The sequence below is a fragment of the Lepisma saccharinum genome, chromosome 25 (assembly GCF_977018435.1).
Source record: "Lepisma saccharinum chromosome 25, izLepSacc3.1, whole genome shotgun sequence".
In the NCBI taxonomy this organism is placed as follows: Eukaryota; Metazoa; Arthropoda; class Insecta; order Zygentoma; family Lepismatidae; genus Lepisma; species Lepisma saccharinum.
Window position 1 is genome coordinate 9237197 of NC_139253.1, and position 17623 is coordinate 9254819.

The 17623-nt window shown below is 37.4% G+C and overlaps 1 protein-coding gene across 4 annotated transcripts in view; it reads left to right on the plus strand.

Moving 5' to 3' along the window:
* Positions 1–7707: 7707 nt before the first annotated feature.
* hrg (poly(A) polymerase hiiragi) overlaps positions 7708–17623 on the plus strand; it is a 63534-nt gene continuing 53618 nt past the window's right edge. Inside the window, exons 1-3 of one of the 4 annotated variants that reach the window (XM_083112099.1) lie at positions 7708–7828; positions 12131–12236; positions 16600–16782. In XM_083112099.1, the coding sequence (XP_082968225.1) occupies positions 16601–16782 (182 nt within the window). In that variant the 5' untranslated portion in view covers positions 7708–7828; positions 12131–12236; position 16600. Of the gene's footprint in view, positions 7834–8077; positions 8097–12110; positions 12237–16599; positions 16783–17623 lie in introns of those variants that run through there. The other 3 variants (XM_083112098.1, XM_083112096.1, XM_083112100.1) reach the window with 3 other exon arrangements.

Below are 17623 nucleotides of genomic sequence, written 5' to 3' on the forward strand. Positions count from 1 at the left end.
TATGGTTGAAATCTAAAATATATAATACCCTACCTCTACCTTTGTTTGTTTTTCATGGTCTAAGTTCTGATGTGTAATGACTGTGATAAGAAGGATAAAAGACCCTAACAAGGACAGGAGAGCTTCTTGGGTCCTGGATTTCTGTGTTCACAAGTCTGCTTATTGTCTGTAACAGCATTCCTTATCACGTTTACTGGAGATCCATCCAGAGTGGTGCTCTGAATTAAAAGAGAAGGTGTTAGAGCTTCTCTGTGCGAGCTGCACTCACAGTCAAACAGAGCTGTGTAAGCCATCCATGTAAGACTGTGTTGATTTCTGCACAAACAGTTGCAACTTCTTTCTTGATTGATTTGGTGTTTTAAGTCCACTTTATGCACAGTAAGGATAATTGGGACTGGACCTACAGTTTAAAGTGGGATCCGAACCACTTGTACCTCCACTGGGTATCGAACCCGGGACACCTTGATTACAAGGCGAAGATGCTACCACTGCGCCATCGGAGAGGCCCAGCAACTTCTTTCTTACTAACTGCAATTGCTGCAGATTCTGAAGCCAGACAACAGTGACCATTGATTTTCTTCCTGTGAAAATAGGCAAACTCTACTAGAAACAAATGGTTCTGAGGATCACATATGGTTCAGTGTTCATCAGGCAAGGCGTCAAGATCTGTGGGGGGGGGGACAAAACGTACACATGGCTACATGCTGACTGAGCTAAGGGAGTATACTCTGAAGTCAACGGCCAAAGGAAAATGAAACAAAGAGGAAAGTATCTGTACTTTTAGTAAGTTTCATGGAAATCGGAGGGAAACACAGGGGTCAGATCCCTACTTCAATTTGACCTCATCTTGACATTTGAGGGGGGGGGGTTGCCCCATAGAACAGTTTTTTAGTCGAAACAAAAAAACACGTATTTCTTCCTTTGGGACCCCTCTATACACCTGCCAAGTTTCATGGAAATCGGAGGGGGACACTTAGATAACCTCCCTTGTAAGCTACATGATGTACCTGCAAGTTATTGTGAAAATACTAAGCATTGTGTTTGTAGCCTGTGTTTAAGTTGATATACCTTGCCTATCAAAATCAACCTTATAACTTCTGATACATGTTCGGAGAGTTTGCCTTTGCAAGGCATTAGAAGAGAATTCAATATATCATAAAAATGTCCTACAAGCATGGGTGTATATACAGTTCACATAAGGGGGGGGGGGGTTCAACTTTTGGTATGAAAAGGGTTGCTATAATTCATAACTAAAAATCCGGGACACTGCTGACTGGAAGCTTGTTGGGGAGCAGGGGGGGGGGGGGGGTGGACCCGACAAAGCTGTGTGTATGTACATGTCTATTATCATATTCGTTACACTTCTTAAAAAGAAACAGAAATCTACTTCGATGTATATCGTTAATCTTGCAAATCCTTTTTGGTGCCATAATGAACTGCTATCTCACAAACTTTATTTGAGAACTGCGGACTGAGCACTGCGGACATTTAAGTATTGCCTGATTGAAGTAAACAGCTTACTATGCAATGGAAGAGATTTGCCACTGAAATTTAGTGCTGCTAGCAGACGGCGGCGGCGCTATCGTGAAGTGAAATATCTTTGCAGCATCATCTTGTATCTCGATAACTCTTGTATTATCGAGCGGGAGCAGTTCAATGTACAGTTAGATTGTTTAGTATTAGGCTCAGCCAATAAATAACGAGGCAGAGAATATTACACCAAAACTATGGTAGATAGAAATGAGTAGACGGGCCTGAAATGAAGGTGCAGGTGTGACAAAACTGATTCGAGTGCGTTTTCCCACTAGATGGCGTTATGTGTCTGGAAAGGTATGCGCAAAGGCTGCTAACCGAGCAGCGGCCGTGTCCAGTCATTCCGTGTTTGGAAGCATGCAGACTCCCCTCCACCAAAAAAGTGCAAGACCCTCCACACTACTGCCGGCAAGGTCACGCTTCTGTTCTTCTTCGATCTGCTCCTCGTCGACTTCCTGGAGCATGGAGGAACCTCAGGAAAGGAATCAAATGGAAATGTCCCGGTCACCTTTCTCTGGTGTCATCCTATTGCACAACAACGATAAACCACACACAGCCAACGCAACAATGGAATGTCTGAAAAAATCAAGTGGGAAGTCTTGATCCCCTATATTCCAGATCTGTCCCTGTGTGACTTCAACATCTTCGGTGAGCTCAAAAAAGCACTGCGGGTACAACAGTTTCAATGAGACAATGACGTCAAGGAGTACGTGTGCAATTGGTTCCAACAGCAGCCAAAGGAGTTCTACGAGCATGCCATTTTGCGACTGGTGTCACAATGGGATAAATGAACTTCTGACGTTCATTACGTAAGTAATGTGAAATATCCTCTGCTTCGTTAATTATTGACAGAGCCTCATAAAATGAGCATTTTAATATTACGGTTTTAAATATAAATAAAGTGGAGGAATGTATAGTTTCAATAATTTCTTCTTTCCTACCTGATTCGAGGACATTTGTGTATCCCGAGGAAACTATTCGGGACACCAGGACAAATTATATCGGTACTAGTTTACTATGGGGGTGACACCCATAACTCATTTATTTCGCACTTTTTTACATTGCTAACGTACTATTTTGGAATGCGGAACATTTCCTAAGGTGAAATAATGCATTTCTAACTAAGATAATGTCTATTTCTTACATTTACGAGTACTTACTGTTACTTGTTATTTCGATTCTGTAACACACATTATGGCGATAGTGAACTGGTTCATCGCACGTTGTGAGTGTGTTTTGTCGATATATGCAGTGTTACAACCCAGTTCACTGGAAAATACCTACTTTTGTGCCCGAATTTGAAATTATGCTAATACCTCGCAAACCATTGACGTTAGCCCCACAAACCATTGACGTTAGCCCCACAAATCATTGATGTTAGCCCCACAAACCATCTTCCGTAAGGTTAGGTTAGGCAAGCATAGTTAAAAAAAAAATACTTGACACTTTATGTTCTAGTGAAAACATGGTGAGTTTGAAACACTGACTATGGGGTTTACGTCATATAACACACGGAACATTGTGCTCTCGTGCAGAAAGCAAATGGCTGCAGCAGAAACAGCATGTCGGACAGAGAATATCACAGAGAACATGTATTCGCATTAAAATGGATCAAAACTACATTCACAAACTTCCACAATGCTACAGAAAATGATTTCCGTAAGTACTTTCTCCTGTAAATTTGAAGAAATCCGTCACCCCCTTAGTAAACTGTTACCATTATATCATTCCGGGATTGTCACGGAAAATCCAGGACGTATAGCAGGTCTAGATATGATCAGGATAACAAAATCCAATCTATCAACCAGGCCATAAAACATTTTGACACAATGTTCCAATGAATGAGGGATAGCCATTTTACATTTTTGGAATAAACTGTTGCAATTTTGCAAAGTGTTTACTGTTTTCAGAGAAACGTCACTTCAATTCTACTTCAAAATGGTCCAACAACGGACAAGGAAAGGTTTACCGTATAATATTATTTTGTGCTCTCAGCTGGTGCATTATTTCCTCAGATTGGTAACGCTTCGATCTAGTGAAAATGGATTTCTTCATTTTTACACAATAAACTACTTACCGAAATCTGTTTCTATAGCATTATCGAAGTTCGTCAATGTATTTTCTTTCATCGTGTAATCTCTTTTAGCGTGAATTCATATTTTTTTCTAGAAAAATGAATTTTTAACTATGTTTGCCTAACCTAACCTTGCCGTGAATGGTTTTTGGGGCTATGAGTGAATGGTTTTTGGGGCTATCTGCTATTATTTTCGTGAGAAAAGCATAATTCCACCCTAAAGAATGTTCCGCAATGCAGAATACATAAGTAGGAATGTTAAAAAGGACAAAATAAATGAGTTATAGGTGTTTTCACGAGATCGAAGTGGTACCCCTCAGATTTAATTGCTGGGTGTTCTAGGTCTTTGTTTCTTCATCATAGTGTCAGAGTAGTTTCTCTGCTTTGGATTAAATTTCATTAAAGTTTTCAGACCTCTTAGTTTTTTTTTAAATATCTCTATTAGAATACTGTCATGTTCACAGTACTGAACAGAACAGTCCACCTTTTGAGGTGCCCAACATAATCTTGCACTGCATGAAAATAATTTGGTTAGAACAAGTGGAGATGTTTCAAACTCCCCACAGGTTACCACAAGCCACGCTACTTAGTATTGATACATTTCTGTTCATCTCGTGTCAAACAACTTTAGAATGTTATGGTGTTTCCCTGGTTTTCTTAAACTGCATTTTTAAAAACCAAATTTCTTTACAAAGACAGGAGGGGAAAAATTACAACTGATTTGATCGACCCAAGGCAGTGTCTTATCGCAGAAATTCCGAAACTATCAGGAAATTAGAAAAAAGAACAATAATTACTGTGAATGTGAAAAATTGAAATTATTTTCGTGAAGAAAGCAAAATGCCACCTTATAGAATCTTTCGCAATGCAGAATAGGTAAGTACGAATGTTAAAAATGACTAAATAAACGAGTGAGAGGTGTTCGTTGGAGATCACACCCAGGAAAGTAAACGTGGCGTCTCTTCCAGAGTAGGATCAATGCTTGCCTGTTGCATACAACAAACAACAGAGGTCTCACCAGGCGCGTATATTCTAGACTACCTAGGCTATTGCCGAAGCCCAGATTAAATACAGAAAATAATCGACTATCAAATGTGACTGATGCTTCACTCTCAAACGACGACCGTGGGAAAAAATGATAGTATAAAACCTGCGACTCCTGTGCACCGTAACTCCTGCGAGGAGAGGAGGGGGAGAGTGGATCATGCTTCCTTATGGCCCGAGCTGAAAAGGCTGCACGGGGATTTTTCGTCCAAGGTTGGTTCTCCTTGTGCTCGCTCTATACATGGGGATGGATTCCTTTCCTTTAAAACTACCACCAGACTTGAGCGGTTAATTTCTTAACCGACCAGCGCCTGGAGGCAGTCAGTGACATATTTGCAGTGGCTTCTTAGATAGGAAACTCTTTGTTTTACAATGCCGGTAAAACCTTACAGCGATGCCAATGCATTAACCAGCATGGGATTTTTCCAGGTAAGGGAAATTTTGAAACTAAACTCTATTACAGGAACGGGAAAAGAGTGGCTGGCATGTGATAGGGAATTTGTCCTCTAGGCCAAAACAACACTGTCCTATCGAACACATGCAGAAGTCACAGGCCGCTGACCTTCAACGAACAAACCACGCTTTACGATCTTTTCAACTCCTCTGCTGCATTGTTTATGACTGGCTGTGGTAGACTGACTGGCCGGAGATGACAAAGGGCATATTGCGAGTGGAAATTGCGTTGAAGGAAGTTTAAGAAAATTAGGTTTCTTACTGAGTGGATTTTCTTAAGTGTATTGAGTGAGTGAATTACGTATATATGTTTTGAATGATCTGTGCTGCATCGTGTAGTGAACGAAAATGAATGGCATAATTAACGAACTATTGCCAAAACAATTTACTCTGCTTTTGCATGAGGATAAACTTCAAATCATGAAGATATGCAGGCCTCTGGCATCGCAAAGAAGAGAAGAATGGATTTGATTTGTTATTTTGCGTTGCTCTTCTGCCACTTTAGCTAATCGCGACGATGAGACTGAGCAACGATACAATGAAATTCATGAAGGGTTGTTCACAAAGAATACCCATGTCCATGCCTGGATTTGAGCCTGGGACTCCTGGCATCATAGTGCGCTGTGATAATAACCATTTTACCACAGAGGTTGCCAAGAGAAGAATGGAGTTCCTGTACAACTTATATATTCAAGGTAAGAAGTTTATTATAGCGTATATTTTATTCCCGCACGTAGGCCTACATAAATATTTCACAGTATGGGCTTCTATATTTTATAAATAACCATGAAATATTTTAAATGTTTTCCATATTGTTTTTATATTAATGAAACAGCGATATTTTTAAAATTATTAGTAAATTGTAATGTAAGTATTTTAATCGCAATGTTACATCACCTTAAAATCCAAGAAATTGAACGAAAAAGAGCCTCCCATTTGAACATTATGATAAAAAGAGATAGCCCTGGTTTTAAACCCAGCATACGCCACTGGATCTCTTTAATACCTAACATTCAGCGCTCGACAGGAGGACGTCACATGATACTGTACGAATTAACATTTTCGGTTGAACAGTGAACATAGGTTTTAATCATGCACAACTAGTTTTATGCCCTCAGTGGGACTTCAACCCAGAACATTTACAAGCAAATACTCGAATGTGATCATTCGGGTCTGTAGCATGTTAGTAACGAATACGAAAACAAGTGTACATGTATGTAGTGACGCTGTTTTTTTCCAGTCATCTAATGTCATCAGTTCACAATTCACATATTAATTACCACAAAAGGGGCTTAAAATACCTTAACCAGTTAAACGGAATCATTTGAACATCGCCATGTTTTTGGGACTCGGAACCGGAAGTTCCGAACTTCATCCAGTAGAATTCAACTCATCAAATCAAGTTTAGTGCTATCCAACTTGATGGAAAGTTTGGAGGCAGCATTGCAGCAAATTGATATATAAGTTGAATCTATGGTTGAATATCGCATCGAGCAAGAAATATGGAAACTTTGAATCTGAAGGTAAAAATTTACTATCCTTCGGACACCTCTAATTTTTTCGTTTCGTCAATTTTTGACATTCGTACTTAAGTATCTGCTTCGCGGAACATTCTTGAAGGAGTATCAACGTTGTTTTGATGAAATTTGAACTATGTTTCCTAACCTAACAGAACTAACCTAACCACGTGCCAATGGTTCGTGGGGCTAGCACCAATGGTTCGCAATTATTTCCAATTTCTAGATCCTGATACTAACACGACACCAAATTTTAACTATGTTTCCTAACCTAACAGAACTAACCTATCCACGCGCCAATGATTCGTGGCGTGGGGCTAGCTATTCTCCGTCGGAGAATTAATTTTCAACGAAACATTCCCACATCACACAAAACACCTTCCCGATGTTCGACAATGCTACAGGAACTTATTACGGTAAGTAGTTTCTTCTGTAAAAATAAATAAATGTGTCCGAAAGATAGTAAACAAGTACCAAAAAAACAGCTTGTGGATGCATCCACCAGTTAGAAAAGGAGCCTTCATCAGTTGTTGGGATAATTTTGCGTTAGTGTTTATCACTAAACCCGCGAAGCATCTCAATTGAGCACTGGCACAGTCACGGATTATGAATATATACTTCTGGATTGTGTCCTACTCTTTGGTGTCCGTGACTGTACCTTGTTCTTCCTTCAAGGCTTGTAGCGCAGCACACCAAGAAATAGGTTGGAAAACTACAAGCATATGCTACAAGTATGTTTCCTCTCAACGGTTGTACAGTGGGATCCATGAGTATTACCGTGCAAATTGTCCATCACCATGTTCGTGCACTTTATTTGACCCAATAAGAGCTTCAGGAATTAAAAGAAAACTCAAAGCAAGCTGTTGACAACTTCTGCACCAGCATATATAAAAATCCATAGCTTGAAAACACATAGGATGTAAGAGAAAAATTAATGAAAATAGTCATGGACAATTTGTACGGTAATACTCAGGGATCCCACTGTACGTTTCGTCTTCTAAAGAGTTTAGGAACTGTTGGTTGGATTAGGTGAGCAGTAATATCGAAATCAGTTATCGATAGTTGCTGTTGAACTTGCATCGAATTTCTCTTGCTCAACAACAAATAAATGGACGCCATATTGTAGCTTACCTGTGTGATAACATTATCACGTATTATCCGCATCGATATTGATGTTCATGACTAGTAATAATATCAGAGGATAATGGTAAGGTTAGTATGATATATGTGGTTTTTGGTGTTTGTTTGTAAGGCGAATATAGGAAGCTGTAGGGAAATATTTCCTGCAAATGGCAGGTGACAGATGCAGGTTGCAGGCGCCGCGCTTTTTGTGTTTTTCGATGATGTGTTTGTATGTTATGTGCATTCATATTTGCTTCTAGGACAAAGTAGAAGGCTATTCTATAGATAGAATCATACATGCATTGTATTTAACTGTTATGGTGGGAAGTGTACCACACCAGATTTAGCAACAGGTTTGTTTTTAACGTGGCAGTGCACGTACAAAGACATATCATATTTGTTACACAACCACTCGCAGTGAATTGTTTGCAAAATGAAACTTCCTGATATGTAATAATTTGTGGTATACTTTCTTTGCTGATGTATTTATTTGGTAAAGGAAGAGTGGAACAGATAATATTTTGATTTCCAGCAACCGGTGGTATATTGTAGACGTGTTAGGAAGTTCGATATACATTGAAAATGATTTGCGCAATATTTACATGGCCATTTCTTCAGTTTTAAATTTGAATTTGAGTAATTTTTTTCTCATATAGTATATTCTTATAATTACATGTTTACAATAACTTCTCTACAATCTGTCTAGTTCATAGACATTTTATATTATGCATTCAGGAGTCACTTCTGGTCAGTAATTCCTTGGGAAATTTAACTTTTCTTTCCGTGTGTTTGAGGTTAGTTTTAGGAAGTAATAGTAATCACTCTAACATGTAGCTCTTCTCTTTCCTTCGTCTATGCAAATGGTGTTATTGTTTGCTATAGCTATGTTTCAGTTCTTACTCTTTCTGCAAGGAGTTATTTACTTCATGAAGTCTATGTGATCATGGCGGCAGGAATATGTCGAGGGTCCATGTTAACATCTGCCTGTCTATAATTTTTTACTTTTCCATCTTTGTTGAAAAATTGGGGGTAAATGTCTGTTATATCCGAGACACATTTCTATCCGATATTTTCAGTTTTAAATGATTCGTACTTACCAATTGTGTATTGCGGAACATAGTTGAAGGTGCCATTATGCTTTTTACATGAAAATAACTTCAATTTTTCACATTACGAGTAATTCTTTTGGGTCCTTTCTTCCGTTGTGGAACATACAATATGGCACACACAGTTGTGGATCATTGCGCGTCATGCTTGTGTTTTGTCGATTAGGAGTGGGTATGCAGTGTTTCAACCTTCTTAACCGAAAAATACCTACTTTCGTGTTCATTATGTCATCACAAACCATTGACGGATAGCCCCAAAAACCATTGACGATAGCCCCACGAACCATTTCCGGCAAGGTTTGGTTAGGTTAGGTAAGCATAGTTAAAAAAATAAAAAATCTGGTAAAAAAAAGGCACGTTTGGAAACACTGGCGAGATGGCGTGACTTTCAACGCTTGCCCCATCTGCAGGTACATAATGGAAACAACGGCATAATGTTGTTGCTTTACACAAAATGCAAGTTTATTATATCAAAAGTTCTTATTTCTTGTTGTGCAGCATTCTACGGTGAGAAAATACCTCCACGAACTTTCAAAATACTACAGAAACTCGTTTCCATAAATAGTTTCTTCTGTGAAAATGAAGAAATGTGTCGCCGATATAACAGACATTTACCAAATTGTTGATATTCCCCGGACAGATTTCTTCATTTTTGCAGAAGAAACTACTTACGGTAATAAGTTCCTGTAGCATTGTCTAACATCTGGAAGGTGTTTTGTGAGATGTGGTAATGTTTCATAGGGGAAATTCATGTTCTTTGTTGAAAATTAGTTCTCCGACCCACGAACCATTGACGTGTGGTTAGGTTAGTTTCGGTTAGATTAGGCAAACATAGTTAAAATTTCGTGTCATGGTAGTATCAGGATCTAGAAATTGCAAAATAATTGCGAACCATTGATGATGCTAGCCCCACAAACCTTTGACGTGTGGTTAGGTTAGGCAAACATAGTTAAAATTATGTGAAAAATTGCAATTACTTTGATCAAAAAAACGTGAATACACCTTAAAGAATGTTCCGCGAAGCAGATAGGTAAGTACAAATGTCAAAAATCGACAAAACGAAGAATTTTATAGGTGTCCGGGAATATCAGATTTTTACCAAAAATTGTTCTGGATAGATAGTATCACAAATTTTGGCCCAAGTTCCTTTTGTTTTATTGCGATTTCATCATGCTACGAATGCAATTTTTACATGGTTCGATTTCGATGTACATCTGTTAACACATACTGCGGAGTTTTAGGGATTATTTAAAGTTTTGTTCAATATATGCTTTCGTGGTTAGGTTTGGTTCCCTTAGCATTAAAATAAAGTCCCTAAATGCATTCTGCTAGGGTTCAGATTTATTTCTACATTCATTCCCACGCTTCTACGATATTTACTGCCGCTTGTCGACGGAGAATATCTTGTCCATGAGAAGTGCGTAAGGTAATTTTTTTTTTTTAACATAAATAACTTTTTTCAAGTTCAAACAGTGCTTGTTACTTTAAGCAAGGTTCAAATTTTGTGTGACAATGATTTCCAAAATTCTACGATAATTAGTCTTTGTGCTAGGAGAAATCATAAAACAATCGGAACCGTTACCCAAATTTTTGCAGTGGGACACATTCATGTATTAAATTACAAGGGGTAAGATGTATAGTGACATAACAATTTGAGTAAGAAATGGTAAAATTATGATGTAATATGTTTGGATAATTCCACGAAAACAAGGACAAAATTTATTTTGAGAAAATGTTTTAAGGGTTGGTAACAGTACACAAAAGATCCATGGTGATCTAGTCGGTATGGTGGCTGACTGTCATGTGGTAGACCTGGGTTCGATTCCAGGGGTGGGTGATCTAAGGTATGAATTTTTCCAGCCTTCTCCCTGCATAAAGCTTCTCTGGAGTTCACCCAGCCTCAAATAAATGGGTACCGGGGAGGGATGGGGTTAAGGTGGTTGGAGCATGGTGCTGATCACCACCTCCAAGATGGTCAAGATCAAGAATGTGTGGGACACATCCCCACCCTTCATGGCACAGTGGTATGTATCACTGGGAACTTTACCTTTTAACAGTACACATATTTGCAACATTGATTTAATCTGTGATTATGTAGTTTAGTCAGAGGTCTGATTTTGCACAACATTGGCTAAAATACAAACTAATTAACCCACTCACTCTCAAGCACTTAAACCTGAAGGTTCATGGCTGCAGTAACACAAGCCTTCCATCTGTTCCTATCATGGGCAAGATCAGTTCAATCTTTTCCATCTATCTCAACGTTATCCGTCCACCTTCATCTTGCCTTCCCACAGGTCTCTTGATTAAATTCTTCTAATAATATCTGGTAGCATAATTGATTAACATGAAAAGTTATGTCAAAGATTGTAAAATGGCAAATAATTTTTATGGTTTAGTACGTTAAAAATATATATTTGCCAGTGCTATTAATTTCTGTCCACCTTTTGATGTGTTCATGTCACACTGTCCAAATGAAGAGCAGGAACAACCATATGTAGCATAGTTCAATTCAGTAGACTTCTTAGTGTACACAACTATAGCCTCAAGTGCTTCTGATTTGTATGCTGATTTCAGCTTATATTAGGGTTGACATATATCTTGAAGTGGAAAATGTTAGCTGGGGAGGATGCCTTGTACACATTTTACTAGCTGGGCCATGCATCCCCCTCACTTCGAGCACTGTGTATTAAACTAGTGCAGACAAGAGAAAGTTGTACCATTAATTATTAGAATACTTGGGGCCTTTTTGGCCCAAGTTCCTTTTGTTTTATTGCGATTTCATCATGCTACGAATGCAATTTTTACATGGTTTGATTTCGATTTATGTCTGTTAACACATACTGTGGAGTTTTAGCGATTATTTAAATTTTTTTTCAATATATGCTTTCATGGTTAGGTTCCCTTAGCATTAAAATAAAGTCCCTAAATGCATTCTAGTAAGGTTCTGATTTACTTCTACATTCATTCGCACGCTTCTGCGATTTTTACTGTCGCTTGTCGACGGAGAATATCTTGTCCATGAGAAGTGGGCAAGGTAATTTTCAAGTGTTTTTTGTTTTTTTCAACATAAATAACTTTTTTTCGAGTCCAAACAGCGCTCATTACTTTAAGGAAGGTTCAAATTTCGTGTGACAATGATTTCCACAATTCTCCGATAATTAGTCTTTGTGCTAGGAGAAATCATAAAACAATCGGAACCGTTACCACATTTTATTCTTCTGTGAAATGTTTCATTTAGTTTCTCTAATATTCAAGCAGATGTAACACTTTCCTTTCAGGTGATTTCAAATGCTACACGCATTACCAAGAAGTTAACCAGGTTGTAGAGACAAACATTGGAGTGCATTTAACATGATTCGAAGGATCAGAGGAATTGGAAGTCAGGTTAGTTACCCTTTCATGAAATTAATTTCAATGATGGTTTAGTGAGTACTATGATTTTCCCGTTTTTGTTTTGCACATGTTTTTTTTTGTGGTGTAAATACTTACGAGTTAAGAAAATGGTGAAAGTTCCCTGGGAAAGGAGGTGTTTTACTTTCATGGTTCATATTTTGGGATCAAATATACCTGTTATTTGTGATCGTAAAACATCAAAATTTATCCATTGAAAAATTATTTAATGGTAATTCTTGGTAGGGTACAGTCGGTTAAGGGCCCAGATTTTCTTTTTGTTGTTTATTCTTGCTTCGTTAGTTTTAGTTCCCTGGTGTTTTTGCGAATATTCTTTAAAAAATGTAATGATCATAGAATTTTATTAGTGGTTATTTCTTGCAACTTAATATTTTTTCTCGTAATTCATACATATAACAAATAAAAAATCCCTAGTTTCCATGAAATTTCTCAAGCAAGAATTCTAAGATTTATACCCACTTGGCTCGAGAGGAAACTAATTATTTCACCTTTGTGAAAAAAGAGGTTTAATTTGTTTTTGAATACCATTTTTTTTTCTGATTACATTTTTGAATGCCATTTGCTTGTGGTTATGGTTGCCCTGCTTGTGATCATGTCCTTGGTTCTTATTAGGGTCATTCCATGCCAAACCATCCAATGGTGGTTGCGCCCGACCCTGTGGCTGAGTGGTTAGCACATCGTGCTTCAACGCCAAGGGTCCCGGTCGGGCTTGGTTGTTTGTGAATGTCCATTCATGAATTTCATCACTCATCCCCATCTTCGCAAATTAGCCAAGAGGCACAAAACGCGAAGTAAAATAAACTAAATCAAATCAAATCAAACCAATGCTGGTTGCATGACCATTTTAGAAAAAAAATCATTTTTAGTACATAGGTTTGTAGCTACATGTTTCTAGATATCAAAACCAATGTTCAAAAAAAATTATTGTCTTTAGTTCTCCTGGGGCAGCCATTTTTCCAACATGGCGCATCGCTTTTTTTGCTCATGGAGCGGTATACAGAAACCTTAATATCTCATAAACCATTAAAGTTAGAGACCTGAAACAAAATTCATTTTGTAGCTAATGAAGTATACTTCCTATGATATTCAGGTATGTTTTGCCTGAAATTGCATCGTAAGTACGAAAATTATGGTGGAAAATGGGGTAACAATAGTTAAAAAATTGCATTTTGAAGCCTGATTTTCTTAATAAAGGGGTTTAGTCTAAGGCTTGATTTTTTTTCATGTGTAGACCTACCTGCAGGGTGTCTGTAAATAAAATATCAGTGCTTAGAAATGCACCCCTTTTTTACAGCATAGGCTCAAACATGGTCGTTCATTGAATTTTGACAGTTTTCAGGGTTAAATATCTCAGATGGGTGAGTCCCCTTTAAAAATTCTGAAGATTCAACTCGTTTTGGTCAATATGAGGTAACATACGTCACCTAATTTCTGACGTTGCAAAGTAAGGTTAAACTACATTCCATACTTAGAATAATGAAGTCTTTTCTTTTCCTTTTTTAAATTTGGGTTAAATAAAGTCTCAGAAAATATAGTAACATAAGGTTTTAACACTTGACTTACCAGAAATTGAAATTACAAGGTATGACAATTGAAAATCTGCGAAATTTCATTGCAAGAGGTTTTGATTTATTAGGTACCCATGGCCAGTTGGTGTTTTTAGCTCCAGTTTCCTATTCATTCTCTTTGTTAAATCAGGCAGAATTTTTTCTTTCACTAAGTTCCTAAGTAAATTATCAGAAACCTTCAGTTCATCACATATATTTTTTTCTTGACCAAGTGGTAGCAGTCAAACTGATGATTCTTACTTTTCCACATTAGTTTTCGCTAATTTACATTTTTCTTTGTATAATTTCCATGATATGATTGTACTGGCCACGCAAAGGATTGTCACACTTTCCTTCCATTTCTTCAGTTCTAATACTTTGTGAAAAGCAACTTTCCAGTTTCCTTTGCACTCCTTGTATGATGTGAATAGTTTTTCGAGGAAGGGCACTTTATTGTTTTTCTGCAATCAGCCTCCTCAGTTTTGAAACAGGAGATATATCAAAAACAGAACAGACTTCATACATTTCCTTTAGTTTTTCTTGTGTTGGCACAAAGACATCATTTCCATTCTGGCATTTAAGTGAGTCACTTTCTCCAGATATGAAAATTTTACTCCATGTCAGGCATATTGATTTAACTGGTATAAGGCTTACTTGATACTTTTTTGCCCTATCATATGATGCAAATTGATTTTAAAAATTCCCTTACTTAAAGAAAAAGTTAAGTGGTACATCTGAAGATCACAACATACTTTACCACATAAAAAGCTATATTTAATGGTATTTGCATATTGTCTCTAAGCCATACATCTGTGGTCTTGACCTAAGAAGTGTTATCATTTTCACTGACTTTGTTAAGATTAGTTAAGTCTTTGGGAGCCTTACCAAAGTGAATTTATGACAGTCCTGTCCAGTTAAAAATTCTACCGAACACTACATTTCCTGTCACAGATAATGAACATTCACAAGTCGCTACTCTCGGCACATTAGGCAAAGGAAGAATGACAGCAGAGATTGTGCATGCACAGATCAATTCCAGGCTTGCCTCACATCCTATCAAAACATGTCTCTGAATCTTCTGCTGTGCATGATTCTCATCTATTTCAACGAATGTGCCCGACCCTGTGGCCGAGTGGTTAGCACATCGCACTGCGATGCCAACTGTCCCGGGTTCAAATCCCGGTCGGGATTGGTTGTTTGTGAATGTCCATTCATCAATTTCATCACTCATCCCCATCTTCGCAAATTAGCCAAGAGGCACAAAATGCATAGTAAAATAAACTAAATCAATCAATCAATATTTCAACGAATGTCTTTTCTTGGAAGAAAAAAATAGTTGAAAATAAAGGAAATAAAAGATAATATATTCTACCAGCATTGACACTCCAAAATAAATAGCCTACTTTCAGTGGAGTTCCCAAGGAGGGGTTTGTGGGGGGTCATAACCCAATACCTTTGGCCTAGTATTCCATAAACAATTATGTCAAAGGCAGGATAATGTGGCAAAAACAGAGCTGTATACTAAAAAAGTATATGTAACCCCCCCTCCCCTCCCTTTCGAAATTCCTGAGCATGCCACTGCCTATCTTAAGCTGCATGTACTGCTACATTGATAAAAATGTGGGGAAAGCTCAGTTTTGGAGCTGACAACACCAACTGGCCATTGGTACCTAATAAATCAAACCTCTTGCAATGAAATTTCGCAGATTTTTCAATTGTCATACCTTGTAATTTCAATTTCTGGTAAGTCAAGTGTTAAAACCTTATGTTACTATATTTTCTGAGACTTTATTTAACCCAAATTTAAAAAAGAAAAAGAAAAGACTTCATTATTCTAAGTATGGAATGTAGTTTAACCTTACTTTGCAACGTCAGAAATTAGGCGACATACGTTACCTCATATTGACCAAAACGAGTTGAATCTAAAAGTTGAGATTTTTACTGTGAGTTATGTTCATGAAGGACTTCCTATGTGCCAAATTTCAGAATTTTTAAAGGGGACCCACCCATCTGAGATATTTAACCCCGAAAACTGTCAAAATTCAATGAACGACCATGTTTGAGCCCATGCTGTAAAAAAGGGGTGCATTTCTAAGCACTGATATTTTATTTACAGCCAGCCTGCAGGTAGGTCTACACATGAAAAAAAATCAAGCCTTAGACTAAACCCCTTCATTAAAAGAATCGGGCTTAAAAATGCAATTTTTTAACTATTGTTACCCCATTTTCCACCATAATTTTCGTACTTACGATGTAATTTCAGGCAAAACATATCATAGGAAGTATACTTCATTAGCTACAAAATTAATTTTGTTTCAGGTCTTTAGCTTTAATGGTTTTTGAGATATTAAGGTTTCTGTATACTGCTACATGAAGAAAAAAAGCGATGCGCCATGTTGGAAAAATGGCTGCCCCAGGAGAACTAAAGACAATAATATTTTTTGAACATTTGTTTTGATATCTAGAAACATGTACAAACATATGTACTAAAATGAAATTTTTCTAAAATGGTCATGCAACCATTTTTTAAAAAATTGGTTGATTTGACATGAAATGACCCATTAGGTCTTTCTTTGTGTCCATGCAAATGGTTTGTGATGACAACCTTCCAACAGCTGCCAGGTATCAGTGTGATAACTAGTAGATGTAAAAGGGGTTAATTTTCAAGGACCCCTATGGTTCCCCAATTTTTCAAACCCATGCCACTTCTACCATGCAAAAACTGAGAGAATCACTTAACAAATACAGGCGAGACCTTTATGACTTTTGTAATGTTGTCATTTGCGCAGGATGTGGTCAACCAGCCAGAACCAACAAAACCAGCAGCAGCAGTCTGCCTCGAAGACCCTGGGAATGACGTCCGCCATTACCCTTGCAGGACCAAAGCCATTGGACCTTCAAAGAACTAAAGAATTGGAGGAAGTTTTAAAGCCTTACAATGTGTTTGAATCTGATGAAGAACTTAATCATCGGTAAGATCGACTAAAATATATTTCTCTGCTAAGTGTGCATGCATGTGCATAGTGTCATTGAATCGTTCTGCAGCTATACTCACAAGGCCTAATAGGGACAATGGCGCTTAGAAAATTGATTAATTGCTTGGTCATTGGACTGGTCAGCCAGTTCCTCCCACGATTTCAAATTAGAAAGAGCAATAACAACAGAAATAAAGTTAATTCGTGTTCTAACAAAATAACCAAAATTAATAATAGATTGTATTGAAAATTGAGCATAAAATGTAGGAACTAGGTCTGAGCTTCATTGTCCCATGTGTTTTCAAAATTTTTAAAAAAATATTATTTATTATGAGAGGTCACTTAACATAAACTTCATGACTAGAATTTTCCTCTAACTTTTAAGGATTTTTCTTGAACAAGTAGCAACAAAATAGAATAACTATCCATTTCAGTATATTAATTGTATGAAATGTAAGAAAAAATAATAAAAATGGTTGTGCTGGATAATAATTCATCTGGTGAACTTGAGTAGAAGAGTCACCCCCAGGGGTATTGTAAGATAGTGTTAAATTCTTATTATGTTCTTCTTAAAGGTTCACATAACCACTTTTTTTATAGATGCAAAATAATCTTAACGCATCTAATAAGGACACACAGTTATTCATTCCTCAGAAGTGGAGAGTGACTAGCCATGTGAGGTTGTGTTATTGTATGTATAACTTTGTGTAGCTTGAACACATAAAATAAAATAAAAACCACTAAAAAGAACAGTGTTGGATTATTTTGCAAATTCTTATTATTTCTGCTATTCTAGTCATGGCCTGGCCATCTCCCTACAAAAGTATCCGATGATGCC